At 36.9% G+C, this 19075-nt stretch overlaps 1 protein-coding gene across 1 annotated transcript; it reads right to left on the minus strand.

Moving 5' to 3' along the window:
* Positions 1–1925: 1925 nt before the first annotated feature.
* LOC120075211 (DExH-box ATP-dependent RNA helicase DExH12-like) lies at positions 1926–10737 on the minus strand. The gene is made up of 5 exons (XM_039028424.2): positions 7651–10737; positions 6060–6449; positions 2639–5824; positions 2199–2557; positions 1926–2112 (listed from the first exon to the last, which is right to left on the minus strand). The coding sequence occupies exons 1-3, from the start codon at positions 10603–10605 to the stop codon at positions 2642–2644; spliced, it is 6528 nt and encodes a 2175-aa protein (XP_038884352.1). The 5' UTR covers positions 10606–10737; the 3' UTR covers positions 1926–2112; positions 2199–2557; positions 2639–2641.
* Positions 10738–19075: the final 8338 nt, after the last annotated feature.

The following is a 19075-nucleotide window of genomic DNA, read 5'->3' on the forward strand; positions in this document are numbered from 1 at the left end:
ATAAAAACTATTTTTTTTAATTTCAAATTTCGACTTTGGTTTAGAAAATATTAGTAAAATGTAGCCAACAAGGCATATAAACCAATAGATGGATTTTTTTTTTTTTTAAAAAAAGTGATTATGAAACAAACCTTAATTATTGTTAATAGAACCTCTTTAACAAGCACGTTCATACCTTTTTTTTTTATATATACTTTCATATTAATCTTGAATAATTCGATGATTTTGATGGGAAAAAATGCTTTTAAGTTGGAGAAAAAGTACTCCCAAACATTGTCTTAAAACATTTGGATAAGAACAATAAAACAAAACTCACTTAAAAATCCTTAAAAAAAAAAAAATGAAAATTGCAACAAAGTGGATCTTTTCAATGCTTTAATCCTCGTGGTGCCGCAAAGTTTGTTTCATAGTCGGCTAAAGCCTAATAATAATGGTAATGGTGAATATGAACACAAAATATTGTAATTGTTTAAATATAATAAATTCACTCTTTGTAATTAATCATTACTTTTCTCATAATGCCGAAACACTGTCTGCCCGTCCGATTCGATTCACTTCAACTTTCAAAAGAACAAAACACATTTCCAATTTTAATATTGTCCCCTTGTTTCCCCTTTTTGGGGATTCTTCATGAATATTTACAATAATTTATGTCATATTTGTTTGTTTGTATGGTTCTTTTAACAATAGCTGCCTCTAAAAATGGTTTATCCAAGTTGTGTCGTTGCCAAACTTGTCATCATGAAATTTTGAACCATCTTTCAAACGTGTTTCTTTGTCCTTTTAATGTCTCATTTCCTTTTTTTTAATGCACTTAATTGGTCTTCTATATGAGAATTAGAGTTTTTGATTTGTTGGTAGTTAAGGATCGACAAACTTTCATCAAAACGATGTAATCTTTGCTTAATTACCTCCGCTTTGATAATAATAATATAAAAACGATTGCCTCATTAAAAAAAATAATATAGAAACGTTAAATTTTTGTTTATATATATATAGCTTAGACTTATTTTAAGCTCTCTTGTTAGAACTTCTTCCTTATAACAATTATTCTATCACATAACCTCTTAATTTGAATTTAATGATAACATATTTCCCTTTCACATAAGAGATCGTGTGATGATCTCATGTATCTCTGATTCATCCCTAGTATTCTCTTCATCATAATTATTCTATAAATGTTTTAATGGTCATTAAACTATCAGAGACGTGTTTCAGAATCTTTATGTATTTTTTTCATTTTATATATCAAGTTCTTACATTAATCATTGTTTACATATTTAAAAACTTGATTTTAAATTTTAAATCAAACAAGATCACAATGGTTTTAAAAACCAAATTAAATACTCCCATAATGGATAAAAATCAAATAATTCTTTGTGGTGGATCAAGATCTCTCTCATTTCCCCCTCGATTTTTTCATTTAAACTTTTATTCTTTGTGGTGGAACAAGATCTCTCATTTCCCCCTCGATTTTTTAGGGATTTCTAAAGAAATATTGTTATGTTGCCTCAAATGGTCCATTAACTCTCTGAATTTGGTGCCAACAGGTATCATTTCTCCTAGAACGTTATCTTTCAAACTCTCAACCAATTGATACGAGTTCGCAGGGTGACTTTTGCTAAAACTCGAGCAGTTTCTTGAAAATTTGCTTCTGATATAAAATTTTGAGTAAGTTTAGTGGCACGTGTGATAGATAATATCCATTATTTTGAAGGACCCAGGCCCAACAGAAGGGAACTAGGCTTGGAAGGCTAGTAACTACCATACTTCTCTTTAAAATAGTCTAAATTACTTGTTCAAAACCACTCCGAAACACACTTCTAATCATTCAAAATCAATTTGATGCACAATTTTTCACTTTTAAACACAATTTTCATATTATTAAACTTGATTTTGGATGATTAAAAGTTTTCTTGGAGTGATTCTGAGATAAACAAAAATGATATTAACCAATGAATTTCTGAAACAAGTTCTCAGTATCTGTGTAGGTTCAAACAAAGATGTTAAAGTTAATATGTGAAAAATAGATGAATTACACAGCCACTCACTCAAGCCATGGCTGCAGGGGAACATCACCTTTGTACTCGCCTGATAGCCTCGACCAATTTACTGAAAGAATAATGAACACATTAAGAGAAGGCCACAGTGTGTAAAATAGGCCAAAAAGAGTTTCAACACAAAAATTATCCAGATACCTTGTTGAATGAATCAGAATCAGGCCTTGAGTAGGGCGTGCCTCAAAGTTTGAAGTTTCATACGATTAATAACATCTAAGTCACAAAAACTGAAACAGACCCATAAAGTTGGGTTCTAATGCGCTAGTCAGTAGGCAGTGGCATACATTCATAACTACTATCTATCAAGTATACAAGTTTAAGATACCACTGCATCTTTAACATGTGAAAATTATATGTGAAAACTAGATGAATTACATAGCCACTCACTCAAGCCATGACTGCAGGGGACCATCGCCTTTGTACTCATCTATAGCCTCGATAAATTTCCTGAAAGATAGCCTCGATAAATTTCCTGAAAGATAGCCTCGATCAATTTCCTGAAAGAATAATTTAGAAAGCGTTAAGAAAAGGCCATCAGTGTGTATCACAGGTGTAAAAGAGTGTGTGATTTAAGATACCAGCTACTCTTCTTCATCAAATGCAGCTGCATCTTTAACATCCACTGTGAAACTATATTCCTGGTCGCAGCCCAAGTATGAGTCACACATGAAATAAAGGGTGTACGATTTCTTTCCGGTATCTGGAGGTGCAGTGAAATCAAGCTTGACCTTTGCCTTCCTTTGAAGAGAGACTCTTTTAATCGCCAGTAGCTGGTTACTCTTTGTGTCGCCAACAACAAGCCACCAGCCTTCTTCTTTGGCTTTGGGATACCTCAAAGCATCCACAGGCCCGACCTCGGTCCTTCCATCAAGATCTCGCTCAAGTGTAACTTGCAGTGTTATGTTCTCCCCTGCTGCAACATTTTCACCATCCAGTACCTCATATGCCATATCGATATTTGGGAACCGATTGCAAAAGCGTGCAATATCTAACAACTGAGAATCCGACATTTGAAGTAGTTCGCGCCGTTCCTCATCCTCCATTTCCACCAGGTCAAATATTGTCTCTATGTTCTTTCCAGGGTTCTCTTGGCATCTCTTGGCTAGCTCCTTTGTGAAATGTGGTAGCTGAAGAAGCATGGAATCCCGCTCCCACAAGCCTTGGGTTACCATCTGGCTAACTTCCATTGCAAGAAGGGCAAGGCTCAGCCAACCATTGCTTGAAATAACATCCACCATTGCCTGCAGCAACCTACTGGCTGAAATTACTACCTCCCGTTGATCCAACGCTAAGTTACCACCGACGGATTGCCTCGAGAAATGAGCCTGCAGCAAAGCATTTGCTTTGACATGTGGGTCTGTGCATTTTGGATTTTCAAAGGAAAATCGCTGATGATTAATCAATCTACGAATCAACTCTTCTTCACCCGGTCGTATTGGAAGTAATGCATACTCAGAAGCTGAAGCCAGAATCTCCAGAAGACCCTTCATCTTGGTTTTAGCAGTTAAAGACGAACTGAAACGCTCAATAGTAGTATAACTGATGTAATAATATGATGCTATCATACCAAGATTAGATGGAGACAGGTCCATGTCATCCTCGATGCCGATGCACTTGCTTGCTTCTAAGTCACTCAACGTGTTCTCAACAAGCTCAGAAAGGTGGTCAGAAAGATGCCTATGACTGACACCTTGAAGATTATAATAATTGGGATTCTGAGTAAGCCTTCTATACACAAGAGTCCACGTAATATAATCAACAGCATCCTGCTTGTTCTCAATAATTCCGGCAACAATTTCTGCATTTATATTATCATGGAGGAAATGGTGTAGGTGGCTTTCAACCGGGAAAGCTTCATATAAGAACTTCTTGTAGTATTCTTTACGGGGTGCATGACAGAGAATGACACATTTTCCAGAGTTATCAAGCAGTGGTCGACTGGCATGGCCCATCATCTGCATCAAATCAGTAACAGGGTAGTCGGTGTGAGCATTTTCTCTTCCATCATAATATTGTGTTCCCATTACTACTACCAAATGGGCTGTCAATGGAACACCCCAACACATTGAGCTGCTTATAACACAAACTTGAATCCACCCTGCTTCAAACAATTGTGTCACAACTTCTTGATCCAAGCTAGACAATCCCTCGTGCAAATAGCCAACTCCATGACGTAAAATGGTTTTCAGCATCTCATCGTGAATCTTTTCAACAAAGGGTTCAATGTCTTCAAGAGATCTCAACAAAAATGGCAGTTTCTCTCCATTGTCTGCACTTGAGTACGTCATTATATCTACTGCTGTCAGTCTGACATGCTTTCTCGTGGGAACAAAGACAATAGCAGGCTTTCCATTCTTTGCATGCTGAACAATAGCAGTGTATGTTGGCTTAGTCATTGCCTGCATTCGAGCTTCAAAATTAGCTATATCCACCCCCTGAATATGAATCTCCAAAGGAACAGGACGAACACCCGGGGGGAAATTGAAGAGACCATGAGAAGTAGCCCCTATCCAATCCCCGATATCTTTTGCATTTGCAAGAGAAGTAGAAAGGGCCACAATTCGAATCTTGTTCTCAATCTGACTAGCAATATATCTCATCCTCGAAACAATCACCTCCAATACAGGACCACCTTGACCACCAATCAAGTGAAGTTCATCAATAATAAAAAGACTGACCTGTTGAACATATTTGCGTTGCTTCCAACGACGAGATAAAGCATCCCATTTTTCTGGGGTACTAATGATTATTTGACTTTTCTCGAGAAGTTTCAAATCTGTAGCTGTTTCCCCTGTTAACTCAACAACACGGATCCCAAGCCCCTTTCCGAACTTCTTATCCCAATCCCTATAACGTTCTTTGGCAAGAGCTTCAATAGGGGCAATATAAACAGCACGTAATACATTATCCTGTCCTTTCTGATAATTCCTTAATATAGCAAACTCCGCACAGATAGTTTTTCCACTTCCAGTTGGTGCAGCAACTAAAACATTGTCATCTGTGTTGTATAGCACAGTAAAGACTTGAGTCTGAACAGGATTGAAATGCTTGAAATCTTGATAAAGAGCTTCACAAGATGGATTTCTTAATGCAGTAACAGGAAGTGGTTGCAAGTCTAATAACTCCGTTGGTGGGGGGAACTTTTCTGGTAGAATGAGGTGTCTAAAAGAGACCGGCAAAATAGTTTGTGACCCTAGCCATCTATCTGACACAACACGTATGAAATATTGTGGAGGTAGTGGTTCACATATTGGCACCGTGAAATTCAAAGTGTGGTCCTCATCAATGTACTGCTTCTTCAACAAGAAATACTCATGATGATGTATAAATTCACCATCATTATCCTCCACAAGGACCCAAAATGACTCTACATATCCATGAACCTTGTCCTCCCACTGAAAGTCTGGTGTTATTGTGAGCTCAACTCTCAGAACAGTGCGTGTAATTGGCTGAACATGTGCAGCAAGATTTAATTTTGGGAACTGATGGATGAACTTATGAAGAGTTCTTCCCATTTTGGGGGCACGTATAAGCTCACCTAGTTCCTGCGATGAGAGATCATAATACCGTTCCCAAGCCAAATCCTTCTTCTCCAGCTTCATGAGAATATCATTAGAGATACCATGGAATTGCCGAAGAGGTGTCTGGACACTCCACATCCTTTTACTCACCATCTTGCACAAGTTCAAGGCCTTCTCAGCAAGTTGTGCCCATCCTCGTTTCAAAACAATCTCAAAAAGAGCTCGCATAAGCCGTCCAGCACTCTGATGGAACATGAAGGAATTTATATTAATGCAAAGGAAACCAAATTAAAATAGGCCTTAACATAGGCAAATAAAATTAGTACAGACGACAAAAGAAGTTTGAAAGAGAACAAAGATTGTAAGAATCTACAAAATGAGTTCTAAATTACCATTAATAACAAAGGTTAAGCTTTAAGATTACAGTGTGATAATTCAATTTATATAAATTCACTGAATAAAAGCAAACTGAACAGACCTGAGTTATGAACACCATGTCAGATGTCAGTGACAGCCCTTCCAGCTTTAACTGAGAGATATACGCTTGCAGCAAGACATTGATCTTGGCACTGGGTTCCTCCAAGCTTTCCTTGATAGGAATTGGAACACGTTCCAACAGCTTTGCTAATTCCATTTTCTCGTCTTGTCGCACTGTTACATATTTAAATTCCTCACTCAATGAGAACAATCGACATAGTTCAATATCTCCCATCATTGGCTTCAAATGCTCATTGTAAGTGGATATTGTTCCATGTGTTATATAGTAGTAGCTAGCAATGCGACCCAAGTCCGTAACTTGAAAATACCCACTTTTCCGGTCATACTTAACCAGATTATTTTTATCCAAAATTGTAGCAGCTGAATGAATCTGCAAACATAGAGTATCATCATAATGAGAAAAACGAAAGTATCATATCATAAAACCACTATATAAAAACAACAATCATCATTATCAGCCACACAATCAATATGCTACACACGAGCTGTAATTTCAGACATGATTGTAAGGCAACACAAATTTTTCTGGACAGTTCTATGCACAAGGAAATATAAAACTCTTTGCCTCAATGAGGTCGGAGAGGAATAGAAGGATATCTTTAATTGATATTACAAGGTCTGTTCTAGCCTCTAGGTAAGTTTCTCTCTTAAAATTTTGTCTATTCCCCTTTGCCAAAGTACAACCTCTCATTGCTTTCCTTTCCTCGAGTACAGTATTGTACCAGCCATTATTTTTAAAAGAAACAAACTCGCGTTTCTTTTTATTTATTTATTTTTTTTCTGAACATGAAACTCAATAATTTGATAGAAGCTAGAGAAGGCAAAAGCTCCAAACCATAAGAGTTTACACAAAACCACACCAATAGGTTTCTACAGGCTCTTTTCATACTAAACTCCCTCATCGTTACTGATCTATTTCTAATAAATATTAACAGTTTACAGCACTTAATCACTTTATAATGTCAACTTTCATCCTTTACTCTATTTGATTATTGAAGATGATAATTCATAAGGTTACTGCATCGTCCTATATATAGTTGGTAGAGGTATATTTTTATGGGTTATAGGTCCTCTAGTCTAACATCTCCTTTAGGCATTAGGTTGAGGAATAGGAGAACTATTCATGATCCATGTGATTGAGAGACCTGGAGAATCATATGCCTCTGTTCAGAGAACCGAAGCATCATACAAACTATTCACGATCCATTTACATCTTCATGGTTCAGATATTCCTATTTTCTTTTCATTCTAGACCATAGATCACGATCATTATAACCACTGGTTGGCATGTTGTCTAGCCACTTTTCTTTTTAATCTTGTTTTGGTCTTAAATTTAAGTGTTGTTTCTTTTCAAGAAAGTAAGAAAATATTTCTGAAATGATAATTTATCATCTACTATATGTGCTAAAATATTTTTCTGAAGGGTTGAATTTTGCTCATCTGACACCTAAGACCTAAGATCTCAAACACATGAGGCAACAAGAAATATTCTAGAAAAGTAACAAGCAATCCAGCAAACAACCAATATTAGACATTTTCAAGACAATAAAAATAAAGTATTTTGAACATACCAAATCAGCTCTTCTCTCTTCCAATGTTATATCCCTTGTAGGAGCATCAGCTGCTAGTCCATAAAGGGTGGGATTCCTTAGCATACGAACATACAAGTAAGTATATCCAAGCCAATTACACGCTTCTCTTGCATTTTGAACAGTTCCAAGAACAATTTCTGCATTTAATTGATCAGCCAATTTGGACACAAACTGACTTTCAATTGGTAGCTGTTGGTTCATTAGTGAAAGATAATACTGTAATTCACTATGTCCTGTGATGATTATTCCCTCTCCATTAGAATCAAATTGTGGTCTTCCTGCACGACCCAGCATCTGCATAACATCTAGAGGACTTAACTCAGTCCATGCTCCTTTCTCTGGATTGTAAATCTGGGTTCCCTTGATAATGACACAATGAGCTGGCAAATTCACACCCCATGCAAGAGTAGCCGTTGAAACCAAAACTTGAATATGACCATCAGCAAAAAGATCCTCAACAAGTTGGCGATCAACCCTTGTCATCCCAGCATGATGAATTGCAAAACCATAGGGTAGAAGGTCTTTGAGATCATTACTTTTAACTAAATCAGTATGAGTGTGAAGAATCTCACGGCTAGCACTGTCCTCCTTCAAGAACTTGCTGAGTGTATCATTGGCAAGCGCAGAATCTCGTATCGCACGAGCTGTTTTGGATGTTTCTTTTCTTGAATGTACAAAAATAAGAACCTGATGTTTTCCTGCAACTGCCATTACCTTCTCATAACAGAGATCATTCATCAACTGGAACCTCTGCAACGGCTTCTTCACCGTTATTCCAATGTATTGTTGAGAGAGCGGGACGGGTCTATAGCTATTGTCAAAATGGAACAGCCCTTTCTTCGGATCAACTCGCAAAAATAATGCTACATCTTCATAATTAGGGAGTGTGGCTGATAATCCCACCAAGCGGATATGCTCCTTCGTGGTCTCAATTTGCCTCACAGTTCTGGCGACAATGCTTTCAAGCACAGGACCTCTGTTATCATGAAGAAGATGAATCTCATCAATAATCAAAAGCTTTACAAGTTGTGTGTATGTGCGATCACCTGACTTCCTAGTAATGATATCCCACTTCTCAGGAGTTGTAACAATAATTTGAGTCTCATCAATCTGTTGACGGGTCAATGTCTGATCTCCACTAAGTTCCCGTACTTTGACACCATAGTCCTGCAAGCGATTAGATAGATTGCCAACAACTTCAGCAACAAGGGCTTTCATAGGTGCAACATATACAATCTTATAATCATTGTGGTTGTACGAACCATCTGGATTTGTGTGCAGAGCGATCTGCTGTAGTATAGTGAGGACTGCAACGTTGGTTTTCCCGGCACCAGTGGGGGCACACAAAAGAACATTATCGGCTTTAAAGAGGGCAGTCTCGTAGACTCTACTCTGCACCCTATTTAACTGAGTCATTCCCTTAAAAGCTGGTTGTGCCCAATCTGGCATTGAAGCAATTTTAACAAATTTCTCATCGCTATCAAAAGGTTTTGGCTTCAGTGCAGGTACATGAATCTCTTCGTATCCCTTACCGAGATGCCTGTATGATCCATCAGGAAGTACACACTTGTTGTTTGCCATCAAAAGACTACCTTGTTGAAATGCAATATTGTCAAGATCAAGCAATTGGCTCTGTCCACTCAACCCCCCGTTGTCCATATCTCTCTCAACGGGCTCCCTCCTTCCCCTTTCTGCATCCCCTCCACTCTCATCCTTCAATCGACGAGCCTCTTCTCTGATACTCTTCTCTAAATTCTTTTGTCGTTCTTTTGCTGTTGCTCTAGTGGCATGCAGCTGCTCGAGGATTGCAGCTAAATCTGGACCCAAATGCATCATTTCCTCCTCAATTTTCTTTCTCTCCTCTTGGTCTTCAGATCTAGCCAAACGGGTGCACCATACAACCTTCAACCGATTCCGTAGAAGGAATTTTACAAGACTGAATTTTTCAAACTGGAGATGCACCAACAACTTGGTCTCAATTTCCCGGTCGTCACCCTCAGCCAGTATCTTTAGTACCTCTTCTGCAAGCTTCTGGCATTGCTGTGGATCAATTTGTTGCTCGTAAGCCTGAGAGATTTTCCTCTGGAGCCAGTAAGCATCAATATCCTGAACATTAAGGTTCATACCTCCGTCATTTTCCTGCAAGTCATCGTCATCAATTCCCCCATCCATCTGCATAGCGCCAGAACCATTAGGCTCTACCACATCATCCTCATCTTCTTCGTCCTCCTGGACCATGTCGAGATCGCTCTCTTCCTCCTCTTCATTCTCCTCAAATTCAACAGCAACACCTATATCGTCATCAAGAGCACCATCACCATTAGCAGAAGCAGGCCCAGCCACATCGCTCCCATCTTGATAATCGGTAATAAGCCTCCCAATGGAGGCCAACTGATCGAATACATGGTTTGGAATAGGATTCAGTAACTTCTCAATTTCCTTTTTCTTGTCTGGGTTCTTGAATGAATCATTTTTCAAAACCGCCAAAATCTCATCCGCTGCACCGCTCACTATGCTCAAAGGTTGCCCACCCAATTGTTGTTGAATGACACTGAGCATCGCCTCGTAAGCCGCTCTGGTCTCCTTAGTCTTAGGCATGTAAACACCTTCTTCAGTAGAAGTAAGAACACTTTCTTCCTGAAGACGACGGCGCTTGCCTTGCCTACTAGGCGGAGGCTCCGCAAGAGGATCGATCTCTTTCTTCTTCCTCTTGGATTTCTTAAGTTTCTCATCCAATTCAGGTGGTCTTCCTCTGTAAGCTCTGTCACCAAAGCTTTTGGGGTCAATTTTTCCCCAAAGAGACTCGGGCTCGCCGGTGGGTTCATGAGTGTCACGAGGACGAGAATCGGTTGTGAGAACCAAACTGGAGTTGGCTCGGTACTCGTATTGCTTGAAACGGGCGTGCGCTTCAGCACCACCACCCAAATGCGCCATGATAGAAGTCGAAGGTTGCAGAAACTAGAGAGCTGAAAGAAGAAACTAGGGTTTAGAAGAAGAAACCCTTCACCGTCTTTCCTCTTCACTCACGGTCTCATCTAGTTTTGTAGATATTTGACTTAAGGCAAAAATGCATTTTTTTATTTTTTTAAGTTTACTTTTTATTTGATTCTACGTTGCAGACTATATTTTGGAAGTTACAATGAAATGTAAATTTTATTCAATTTAGTTTTTAAAATTTTTAATCTCTAACTTTTCACTAAATATTAATTTTTCATCTTTATTAGTAATGGTTACGATGGTTAGTTAATTTAAAATAATTATAATTAATTAAGTTTCATTAATTTTATCACCATTTAAATTAAATTTAAATTTTTACTTCATATTTATTTATAATTAATTAAACCACGGATAGTAGATGGCCACTAGTATATATTAATTAAATGAATGATATTAATGATATTGGTGATATGACTTAGATAAATACCAGAGATAGTCCTATAGACCTCTCCTTTATAGACTTTTATCAGTTATAGTTTTAAATGTTAATCTTTAAAAGATGTTAGTTTCCTTTTAAAAATCGATAAAAGTCTATAATTGATATCCACTAATAGTCTTATCTACAATAAATATGACTTATTATAGCTCTTGGACATAGTCATTTTAAAAATAGGCTATAGAAATTCTTTTTAAAAAAGGAAAAATGTTAAAAATCAAATTTTGGGGGTGTGTTTAAAATTTTGTAGTTATCCGCCCAAACACGCAAAATTTTGGGGGTCACGTGCTTCACCCCTTCTTCAAACACACAAAACCCATATTTTCTTTTTCTCTATTTCTCTTCTTTCCTTTCTTCGTTTCTCCACACAAAATCTCAATCTTCTTTCTCTCAAATCTCAACCCTTATTTTCTCAAATCACAACTTTCAGCACTTGAAACTCATATCGTTCTCATTCCTCTCTTTATCATTCTCAACTCTACACGATACCCTAAAATGTGTGTCCACATTCTACTGACGGCTGATTTTCCATCGTCTCCGTAGGTTGCAACAACTTTATGAGTGTGATTTTCCTCTCTTTACTCATCCATAGATCCATTTTTATTTCCTTTTTATTTGATTTTGGATTTTCTTTTTTGCGTTTTCCCATTGGCAATTGATTACTGTTTGTGTTTGGTTGTTGTTCAATTATAGTTTTTGCATTTGAAGGAGATCAAGCTAGCTAAATGGAATGCAATTATATATTGAGTTTTGTTTTCTCTGATGGTTGATGATTCTGTAATTTTAGTCTACAAATTTTATGTTAGAATTCGATCCTCGATCTGGTCCAAAACTCGATCATCGATCCCCACTGTGAAGAACTCGATCCTCAATATAAATCGATCCAAGTCTTGATCTGGTCTAGAACTCGATCCAAGTCTTGATCCGATCCTCGATCCAGTCCAAAACTCTCCCACTATGAAGAACTCGATGCTCGCCGAGATCTGTCGCAAAAAAAACTCACTCGATGGTCGCCTAAATTTGTCGTAAATCAAAACACACTCGATGCTCGCTCGCAAAAAAATGTTTGTATAAATAGACGCAACGTTTTCTCTTATGTATTGTTATTTTATGTCTATTGTGTGTTTCTTTACCTCTTTCATTATAATAAGTTCGGTCATTCGAAAAAACTATTATTAATTACTTTGTTATCTTGTGTTGTGGAATTTAAATTCTTGATTTGAACATTCTTTTCTTTCTTCTCCCTTCAGTTGAGTAGTTTTTTAAAGGTCAAGATGGTGGTATACAAACGATTCTTAATTTTGAAAGAGTGAGTTACACGATTTACTTTTGACTTATTAATTAAAGGAGTTTATATTTATTTAAGACAAGTTTGTGTAAGTTCTTAAATTTCACACATTCTGATTTTGATTTAAATTTGTGTATGAGTAGGTGTTGTAATTAGTCACTTAGGACATCGATTTTTTTTTTACTACAGTTGATTGGCCTTAATATGCTATCTTTGGTTGATATTGTTACCCAAATATATTGGAATTTTGTTGCACCTTTTGTGAGTTGTTGTGATGCTGAATTAATCAATTTTTTGTTGCTTAGTTTGTTGAATATAATAAATATTTTTAGACTTCTTTGTAATAAAAGTTATGAGAAGTTATATTTTAATATATTTTTAGAACTTTGTATGAATGTTAATTAACACGTGGATTTGAAAGATTTCTTAGTAGACAACATATTTTAAAATGTGCATCAATCATGCCTATGTGTTCAACCTATGTTTAGTAACTATACTCTTCCTTTGCTAATTTTCAAATCGTAATTTTTTAAGACAACAAAAGGGCTCTTATGGGACAACATTAACAAAACAATTTTTTTAGAAGATTTTGGGATGAAAGGAATTCTAGGATTTTCAATGGAAAAGAAAGATCCCTTAGAGATGTTCATGATTTATCCATCCATTTTCAATGCTCTTTTTGGTGTAAAAGTCCAGAATTTATGGATAATGGTTCTCGTGATTTCTTACTCTTAAGCTTGGTCCAATATTTCAGTGGATCGTGTGAGAAAGGAAGTCATCACAAGATTGACAATGAATGTGGTTACGAATAAGGTGTTCTAAACCGATTTGAACAGGAGAGACTTTTAAAGCGGGTAATAACATATAAATGCTCAAATTTCAGTTTAAAACATCTTTTAGAACATTTTGAATTATCGCTTTCTTATTCTTTTGATAACAATTTTCTTTTCTTCTCTCTTGTTCTATACTATTTCCCTTCCCACCTTCAATTATTTATTGTTATGTTTTTATCATGGGTATAATTTGTAGGTTCGTGACTATAGACAAGATTGGAATCTTTTTGTCAATGAACCGCAGGTAGGAAAGTATTATTTTAGCATTTTTTTTCATGCTTATTTTTTTCTTTTTCCTTCATGGGTAAATAAGTTACACTTTACTCTATTGTTGATTTCAATCTATTATTATAATTGTAAAACATCTCCATATTTTACATATTGTTCTAAATTTGTTTTTAACATATTTATTTATTGTGTCTTTGTTTCTATTTTACTACTATTTTCATATATTTAGAGTGTTGGGGTTGATGCCTTAAATCTCGTAGGGTCCTGTAGTTTGTAAACATATGTATGAACAAACAGTTTGATGATATATAATATGAGATATATTTTATTCACTTTAGTCTATGAAATATGAGATATTTTAGTTGCATTAACCACAAACCACTAAACTAAGATCCCTAGTTATCGTTGTAACTTAAGCATGTATGTGGAGACATACAAGTGGATCGTGCTTTAAATGATCACCTAAATGATCTGTAGTATATGGATAAAGGAGGGAAACCTTATCCTGGTGACACTACGAGTGTGGCCCACTTTGTAGGTGTTACAAATGTTGTAAAGTGCTACACATAATCTGATATTGATCGTTCGTGTATTAGACATGCGAACGAGAATACTCTATACAAAGGAGTTTGTATAAGACTAGACCACGAAATGTTTAGTCTCGTTATATAACATCGTTCATGACAGAGATTTTAATTTCACTAGGATGATCATAGGTAATATGACCTTAATCCTAAGTGAGTTGGGAACTCCTGCCTATGAGGGCGGTTCTTTGATTTGCATGGGTGCAAGTGGTCAGATCGCCGACTTAAACCTACCACAAGACGAAATTCACTCTTTCCCCAAAGTAGGGGAAAGTAGATAAATTGCTCCCTTAAGAGCTGATTTCGGGGCTTGAACAATGTGACGCCACACCTTCTCTTGGCCCGAGAAGGGTTTACTCATAGTGGGACTATGATGTATTGTTCATTAGAGGAATCAGTGGTACTTAAGAAGTTAGATGTAACTACAAGGGCAAAACGGTAAATTAGCTCAACTGTATTTACGAGTGATTTGTGAAATGTCATCGTACTGTTGATTGGTTATATCCGATGGACACAGAAATATATTTGTAGTGCGAAGAGTGCAACTGTCGGTCTTTAGTGGAGTGCCTGATAGTTAACGAATAGTGGATATCATGATTAAAGAGTTTAGTCAGTTATTCACATATCGTTGGAGCTTCAAGCTACAGGTTCATAAGGTACCCTTGGTAGCTCAATGGATTCGTGTTGCGAATCCGTTTTTGGGTTAGTTTGAAATGTTCAAATTAACAAGAGGGAATTTGATTATATATGATATAATTAAATCGATTCAATTATATGTGATATAATTGATTTAATGTATTTGATACATTATTTGATTGGAAGAATTAATATAAATATGATTTATATTAAATGCCATAAAGGAGATATGGTTTATATGTTGCATATGATGTGATATTAAAACTATAGGTTATAGATTTAATATGATAAATTAGTTATTATATTTATTTATAATAAAATTAATCATAAGATAATTTATTTCCATTTTTTCTCCAATAACCACCTTAATGGGCGGTTTTAGTAAAGTTTATGGCAACCGAATGGATAAAAGTGAAAATCTTTTTCATTTTGAAATCCTACACGCAAAAGACATCAAGTTATACGATAGCTTTGTTGAGAGAGTAAACGATCAATCGAGGATTCTATATGATAGATACTCATTACTAAACGATCGAGTACCCAAGTCTAAACGATAGACTTCTTCCATCTCCCACTAACTCGATCGTTTCCACGATCGTCTAGCTCTTCCATCCCTCTTCCAAATCTATACAGAGCCCACACTTCCTGAATTCTTATACCGAGAATACCAAGGTAGCCTAGTGGTAGTGTCGAGTTTCCGTTCGAAGGTCGAGGATCAAGTTTCACTCGTTGCTATTCGAGGATATTCCAGATGCGTGTTGCATTCGTGTTATTAGACGCGTTGCTGAGTTCGATCGAGGAAATACAAGAAGAAAAGGTTCTTCAAGGGTATGTTTACTCGACCCCTTTGTGTTTATTCTTTTGAAGCATGTTGTAATTTAGACTTGATGCATAACTGTTCTGTTAGATTGTAAATGTTCATGTTCTTTCACAATGGGGTTTGGAACGATTTGCTTCCGCTCATCGATTCTCTAGATTTAGAGTTCTTAAATTGGTATCAGAGTCAGGTTGTTCTGATATTCCAAATTCCATTGATGTATTGAATTACATTTGCAGTCGTGGTGGGTTTTATGTCTACAATGCGTTTAAGCATTAAATGTAGTCGTGGATGTGAATTGATGGATGTTTCGGGATGATTGCCTCTGTTTTAAAGCTTTCTTTACATTTCAAAGTTAATTTGTAAGGGCCCCTGCGTTTTTTGGCATAATTAATTTGCTATCAAGCCTGTATTCAAAGTGTTTGGTGTGTTTGAGTCGTTCGTGATGAAGCTTCAACGCATGGAGATGCTATTCACTTCGAGGAAGGAGACCAAGGGTTGGTTACATCGTGTAGCCCAGGCTAGACGATCATTTAGATTTGGTTACGTGATCGTGTAGACAAGTTCTACTCGATCGTGTAGTATTTACTAAACGATTGCATGGCTGATGCTATGTGATCGAATAAAGAGTTTACTCGATCGTGTTGCATTGGCTACTTGATCGCGTAGACGCTAGAGTAAACGATTGTTGAGTATATGATACTCGACGTATGGTAGGCGTGCACACTAAGCAATCGAGTAGGCCAGCATGCTCATCGCATAGTCACTGGCTACTCGATCATTTGGTATGAGATGCTCGATGCTTGCCTCTCGATCGTTTAGACGATCATGCTTCATCACATAGTTGTCATCTACTCGATTGTTTAGGCATGCGTTATATGATGTGCGTTGCACGATCGCATGGCCTTCATGCTTCATCGCATAGTCAAAGGCACTCGATCCATGCTACACGATCGTTTATACTCGTTCAGCGTTACTCGACGATCACAATGAGCTGCTATACGATCAAGGAACGAGGCTTCGCCCGGGCGGTTCAAGACCCAGTTTGCCTGTTTGAACCGGCTGACTCGGTGGCTTATGTAATAGATAGTTTTATTTTCGGTTTTTTAGGCTAATTATCCCGGACTATCAATTTTTTTAATAAATGTACATGTGATGTATGTTTAACTATATGCCATAAAGTATGTCATATAGTTTTAAAACCCATCATAGGTTATGCATTTGTTCATGCATCATCTTTATATTATAAGAGTTATGATATAGTAACTTGCATAATTAAATTAATTTAAAGCATGCTCATGCATCATATAATATAAGAGTTATAATATATGCATGCATTAAGCATATTCATGCATCATCTTTATATTATAAGGGTTATGGTATAAGGGTGTATGAAAGCATGTATGCTTAGTTCATTACAAGTTATATAGAGTTATATATAGTAATGAATGAACATTGCACGAAGCATGACACTTAGGTTAATTTATAAAAGTTATAAATACCTAGTCTGGTTTAGCAATGTGGTTGTTTTTAGTTGATTCATTTATTTATAAGTGTGATAATTAATGAAATTAGAACTAAATTCAATAAGAAAGACATGCATGCAAACTTAGGCTTTAATCATGTTTTAAAAGAGTTTTAAAATTTTGATTGAGATAGACCTAAGTTCACGGTTCTAATGAGATTAGAGACCTAAGTTTAATCTTTTAATTCAATTTAATAGGATTAAATTGACTAATAAAATATTAAATATGTACTAAATCTATCTATAAGAGACCTTTTGTCTAAGGCGGGTTCTGGCTAGGCTGGGGTATTTAAGCTGACGAAAACGAAATATCCCCACCTGGGAACCTACCTGGAAAGGTGAATTAGATAGATTTGATGCATGCGTGCAAATTTGATGATAGTCTGTTAAAGTGTTTAATAAGACTTGAATAAAATTTATTTAATTATCAAAAGCAAGAGTTGTTTTTTAGCAAATTAAACACACACTTAGTTAAAATCAATAGTCGGATTGACTAAGTTAGTGAAACCCTAGGTAGAACATCCAATGGGAAGTACTTGGGGTATATGATACTTCACTTAAACCTCTACACATTTCTCCCTAAAAGTTCACAATGTGAGATTTATCCTTAGCCTCGTGGCACCCTGGGAGTGTCCCCATAAAGGATGGTGTTTGGGTAGGTCAATACCAAAGTGAATGGAGAGAATGTTCATAGTAAGTGGGAGCGGGACGTGTGACAACATATCCCACGGTCTCTCTCATTAGGTTGGATAACGTTTTAATGCATTGCCTCGAGGCACCCTGGGAGTGTCCCCCTAAAGGATGACTGTATTTGCATAACTCTTTATCTAATCTCCTAAAAAGGATAGGGTTACTTTAGTTTCTTGTTCTAATATGTTTTTTCCCTACGGTGGGCGCGTTAGGGCATGACTCTAAGGCTTAAAATGAAAGGTTACACTTACGCAAGATTGTTAAGGTTGTTAACAAATTCTGGACCAAACAATGGTGACTATTAAAGTCAGTTACAAGGAGTTGTTTCTGTCTAATGGTTGAGAATGTCTCATCCCAGTAAAGAGGCACTTAATCACCTCAACAGTGACTTTTGTCTTGCCTTGCTGGGGCATCATTGCAAAATAGATGTCACTTAGGGTACAATAGAACTATTTTGCTAAAACCTAAAATTGGTCTTAAAAGTGCTAATGCCAATAGACTCATTAAGTTTGCTCTTATTTTCAACAACTTTTAATTAATGACAACCACTACTTTAGCTTTTTAGTCGCCGACAAACTGACTGGCGAAAACTATGCTAGTTGGAAGAACACGATAAACACAATACTGATCATCGATGACCTCCGATTCGTCCTTATGGAGGAGTGTCCTCTCATTCCACCTCAGAACGATGCTCGAAATGTTCGAGAGGCCTATGCAAAATGGACACGGGTGAACGAGAAGGCCCAAGCGTACATCTTGGCCAGTCTTAACAATGTCTCGGCCAAGAAGCATGAGCCCATGGCACTGCACGTGAGGTCATGGAGTCCCTGAAGGGAATGTTTGGACAATCATCCGCGCAACTCAAACATGAAGCTCTAAAGTTCATCTTCAACTCCAAAATGAAAAAGGGTACATCTGTTCGAGAACATGTTCTGAACATGATGGTCCACTTTAATATGGCGGAAATGAACGGGTCTCGCATTGATGAGGGCAGCTAGTTTAGCATTATTTTGAAGACGTTACCAGAAAGCTTCCTACACTTTGTAAGCAACGTTGTTCTGAACAGGGTTGATTACACCCTTACAACTCTCCTCAATGAGTTGCAGACATTTCAATCATTGCTGAAAAGCAAAGAGAAGAAGGTTGGTAAGGCAAATGTTGCTTAATCATTTAAAAAGTTCCTCCGAGGTTCGACCTCAGGAGCTAAGTCTAGACATTTTTCTTTCGGCACTTAAAAGTGGAAGAAGAAAAATGGTAGTAAGGGGAAAGGGAAGGCACCGGCTAACCTACAACCTATTGCTCTGTGGGGTAGGTGACCAGCGCTGGTTGAAAAGGGAAAATGTTTTCACTGCAACCAGGATGGGCACTGA

The sequence above is a fragment of the Benincasa hispida genome, chromosome 1, assembly GCF_027475165.1.
Source record: "Benincasa hispida cultivar pf3 chromosome 1, pf3_genome.v1.1, whole genome shotgun sequence".
Taxonomy (NCBI): Eukaryota; Viridiplantae; Streptophyta; class Magnoliopsida; order Cucurbitales; family Cucurbitaceae; genus Benincasa; species Benincasa hispida.